The 4,445-nt window shown below is 44.4% G+C and overlaps 1 protein-coding gene across 1 annotated transcript in view; it reads right to left on the bottom strand.

Annotated features, from left to right (window-relative positions):
• Positions 1–4,321: 4,321 nt before the first annotated feature.
• The window catches only part of LOC140858622 (uncharacterized), a 3,362-nt gene continuing 3,238 nt past the window's right edge, over positions 4,322–4,445 (bottom strand). Inside the window, exon 3 of the mRNA XM_073259889.1 lies at positions 4,322–4,425. Coding sequence (XP_073115990.1) covers positions 4,322–4,425 — 104 coding nt within the window. The remainder of the gene's footprint in view (positions 4,426–4,445) is intronic.

Here is a 4,445-nt window from a genome sequence, read left to right as displayed (position 1 = left end):
AGAAATTTTATCTCCCCTTCTATCTTGACCAAGTCGCTAGTGAATTTGATCAAAAAAGCATTGACTGGCTTAAGTCGATAATAAAAAATTGCATTTGAAAAAATAATCATAGAAAATTACGTCAGTTAAGCTTCCATAATATCATTTTACATCATAATTAGCTATCATCATTGATACAATAATAGCATCATTATAAGGAGTTTAGACTCCTTGCAGATCTTCTTCAGAGAAGACGATGTTGCGTTTAATCACCAATATTTGGGGAAGCTTTCTGAGTTGTTGGCTTCTCAAAGTTTGGTCCCGTGAGTTCACGTTGATCGTGTTCATCGTAGGTTGAGTGTGAACTTTCTCGTCGGAGCGCGGTTGAGATTGAGAGTCACCTGACAGCTACGTGGTTGGTCCCGCATGTACTTTCTAAGATATCCCAATCGTATCAGATCCTTTATTTCGTTCTTCAATTCAATGCACCTCTTGATGTCATGGCTGTAGTCACGATGGAACCGACATTAGCGCCTCCGGTTATGGAATGCTGCTCTTATCTTCATCGGCTAGGATCGTCGAAGGTAGTCCTGCCCCTCTATTTCATGAGGATCTATGCATGAGGAGTAGTTAAAGGAGTGTAGGAATCCTACCTGGGGCCAAAGTTCTTTGGCCTCGAGCTTGGCCAGAAAGGTGGGGCCTCCCTCTCAGCACAGGCTCGGCTGGATCCTACAGAGGTTCCTTTTTTCTTGATCTTCTTCTTCGGATCTTTGCCCTCAGATCGATGTTGGTCCTTCTCGCCCTCCTCAGCTCGTATGTACTTCTGCGCGTGCTTGAGAAGTTCGATAAATGTTCAGGGAAGTGTCTTGTCCAGGGAGTAAGAAAATTTGGAGTTGCGTAGTCCCCACTTTATAGCCCAATGGCCATCGACTCATCAAGATCTCGGACCTCTAGGGTGGCAGTGTTGAAGCACGCCACAAAATCTCATAGTAATTCTCCGTCTTGCTGTCTGACAGAGAAAAGGCTGTTGAATGTTCGTGGCGTCTTTGATTGGTACCAAAGTGCGCCAAGAAGAGCTGTCCAAGCTGATCGAACGAATGGATACTCTCTGGTTGAAGTCTGAAGTACCATATTCGAGCAATTTTTTTAAGAGTGATCGGAAAGATGATATAGAGGAGGGTGTTGGATGCCTCCTAAAGAAGCATGAGAGATTCATAGCTCTCGAGGTGGTCGAGCAGATCAATGGTGCCATCGTATAGTTCTATTGTGACATCTTGAACCGATCTGGAATCGATTTGTCAAGAATTCATCAAGAGAAGGATGGACGAGAGCTCATCGGTAGGATCTCGGCTATTTGCCTGGAGCGATTCAAGCGACGATCAAACTCCTTTAACTTGAGGTCGTATTTATCCAGCCATCAGTGAGATTCATCAGGATGCTTGGAATATCCGGAGGTAGAATCTTCTCCGAAAGAAGATCTTGATGGAGATTGTGTTCTCTTCTCCTTGTGAGAAGCTTGTCGGAGGGAAGGGGACTGACGATCACCAAAAGTGGTGTGCAAAGTACATCGAGAGTCAGGTTGTGGCGACTATCGGATGAGCTGAGAAGCCGTCTGGTGGAAGCATCGAAATGAGTGGCGAGATGGAGAACGGGGCTGGAGACTCTTTCTGGAGGGTGTGTCCCGCGATGCCGAATCCTTGTTTGCTATTGCTGCTGTTGCTGCTACTCCGCAGTCTGCTAGAGACTGTGGACAGCCTCCATCAGTGCTCTAACTTATTGTACCAAGGTAGAAAGCTATTGTTGGTTTACTGTTTCCTCCGGTCGCAAGGCACTCGACTCTCCGAAGGTCATTAAAAGTGCGTCACACCGTGATGAGCATCGAGCAGAACTAAAGGAAGTATTTTATGCTCTTATCTTGGCCATTATAGCTCCTAAAAGGATGTTTCTCCTCCCTACTTGGTGCATCAAGCAGTTTCGACTCGTCTCTGATGGGATATTTGGATCGTCATGCCTGAGTGTCAGATGGTAAAAATTGATGGAGAAGAATCACTCATCGGAGAGAGGGCACAATCGAGAAGGCCGAGAATGAGAGCGAGGGCTCATGGTATGCTGAACGGGAGCAGAGTCAACTCAGGTCAGACAGAAAGGTCGGGTGACAGCGTCTGGTGGTAGCAGAGAGACCTGCAAAAAAATCCGTGCTAAAGATGGCTCCGATAAAGATACTTCGACACTTAAGTCAGTTTTTAGCACAAGAGGTGGACGAACGAGTGAGGCAGAGTTTTGGGCTCTGAGTTTTTGAGTGTGCGTATCTCTTGGGGGTCTTCTCTTACCATCATTTATAGAGAGAACAGGATGAAGGATGAAAGGACGAAAATGTATTCCAATAATGTCCTGTCATATGGAGCCACATGGGGCATCTTTCAATGGCCTCGTCAATGGGCAAATCCTTTGTCTAGTGTGCTGGTGGTCATGGCAGTGGGTCTTATCGTGAGCACATGACATAATTAATGACTTTGTGGTGTTCTATCATGATGTGGAGTAGACCGTTTAGGGTATGGCTTCAGGATGACGCGATTTAATATGACTGCATGATAGCCTCACTTGACCTCCGATAGTTCGGCCGATGTCGATATCCAGGTTGGCCATTAAGCAGGACAAGATGAAAGAGATTGGAAGCAGTCCGAGGTGAGGACACCGCATGCCAATAGTCTCAGGCTCGCCAAATAGGGTGGAAAGTCAGGTCGTTAGATGATCAATCTGAAGTATCAGGCATCGTAGGCAGCTGAAGGATCCGATCTCCGGGACAAGACTGTCGTGATGGGCAAGTAGTCGGTTTCTCACCGAAGCTATTGGAGAACAGACCATTGTTAGTTGATATAGTTTTCAACTCGAACAATGTCGCCACGACTAGGTGATGTTGAGGTTAGACTTTCACTTACCTCAGTATTCAGACGAGGGTCGGTTTTCTGGTGAGATCGATTTTCTAGGGATCACCAGTCTTCTGATGAGGTCAGCTTTCCAGATGGGCTTCGATCAGATCGGTTGGATGTAACTGATTAAGTGACGAGATCTACCCAACACCCGCCTTTATAAAATACCTTAGATATCCCTTTTATAAAATATTATAAAAAAGCATCATAATATTTAGACAAGTTTTCAAAATAGTCCAGATATTCTCATAAATAGGTATCAATGAGAAGATGAGAGAAAGATTCCTATTATGAGAATAAAGAGGGTAGTATGTACTTTTTACCTAAAAAGAGGGTAGTCTGCACTCATAGCTCATCCCTTTTTGGCAACGATTTTGTTAGTGTTAAATTTATTCTTCCAAGCAAGTTAAAAAACATCTTGATCTTCTCCAGCATTGCTATTCTACGGATGACTTTATAATAAGAGGAAACAAGTACGCTACTCTAAAAAATCTTATAATAAAGTCAATTATGAAAGAGCTATGCAGAATGAGCTTCCAAATATTAGTGTCAGCAATTCTTGGTGATCTGACTGTTCAAATTAAGAAGATACTAATATAATGAATAATTGGGACATTTAAATCTGAGATAATTGGCCACGAAGAGAGATTTTCCACCGAAGCGGTATACAAAAGAGGTATATGATCATTTTCGTGAAATCATGCATTGGATTGGAGGTGGTACCTAAACTAATTGCTACATGATTGTAAAATATTATTGAGAAATCATGCACAGTACGATACTTCTTCAATGTCCATGTGAGATGAGCTGGTCGGTGAGACTTGATTTGTTTAAATGAGCTTTTTTTTGGGCGGCAGATCTGACATTCGCTCCAGAAATCTCTACATGAAAGCTTGATAGAATGAATAATGAGGCATGTCGCATGCAACACCGTTCATGAGAAGCCCTGCATAGAAAAGTCTCTTAAAGACAGTCTGATTCAATCATTTTAGCCCTTTGATGGCTAAAGCAGCTAACTCTGACGATTGCCGCTAGTTCTCCATCAAGCAGTCCATGATTGCCAGTTTGCCACCCATGTTGTGTGGCCTCAGCTGGAGTTGCCCCCTTCATGAATCCTCAACGTTGATCAAGCTTGTTCGGATGCCATAGGGAATCCAAAGTTCCCGCGCGTCTCCCTTTATTTAAGCTCTATCATCAGTTTAGACGGCCAACCTCACTCTCTCCTCTGTACATTAATCCCTAATCTTCCATCGCTTCTAGAAGATCATGGAGATACTCAAAGGTACAGGCTTTTCCTTGCTCGCCTTCTTCCTAGCATGCAATGCTCTGGTCCCCGTTCGTAGCCAGCTTCTTCCTATAGTCGATCCAGTTGGCAGCAATGGCAGCCAAATCAAGACCTACATCGTTCATGTTTACCCGCCGAGGACATGGAGCTCCTTGGCGCCGAACAACTTGAGAACTGGCACAGATCCTTCTTGCCCAACACCACTCTTGATTCGGGTGAGCCGAGGCTGATCTACTCGTACCACAGTGTGG

Source organism: Elaeis guineensis, chromosome 6 (assembly GCF_000442705.2).
Source record: "Elaeis guineensis isolate ETL-2024a chromosome 6, EG11, whole genome shotgun sequence".
NCBI classification, from domain to species: domain Eukaryota; kingdom Viridiplantae; phylum Streptophyta; class Magnoliopsida; order Arecales; family Arecaceae; genus Elaeis; species Elaeis guineensis.
Note: the sequence above shows the minus strand (reverse complement) of the source record. Positions and strands in the feature narration are given on the sequence as shown.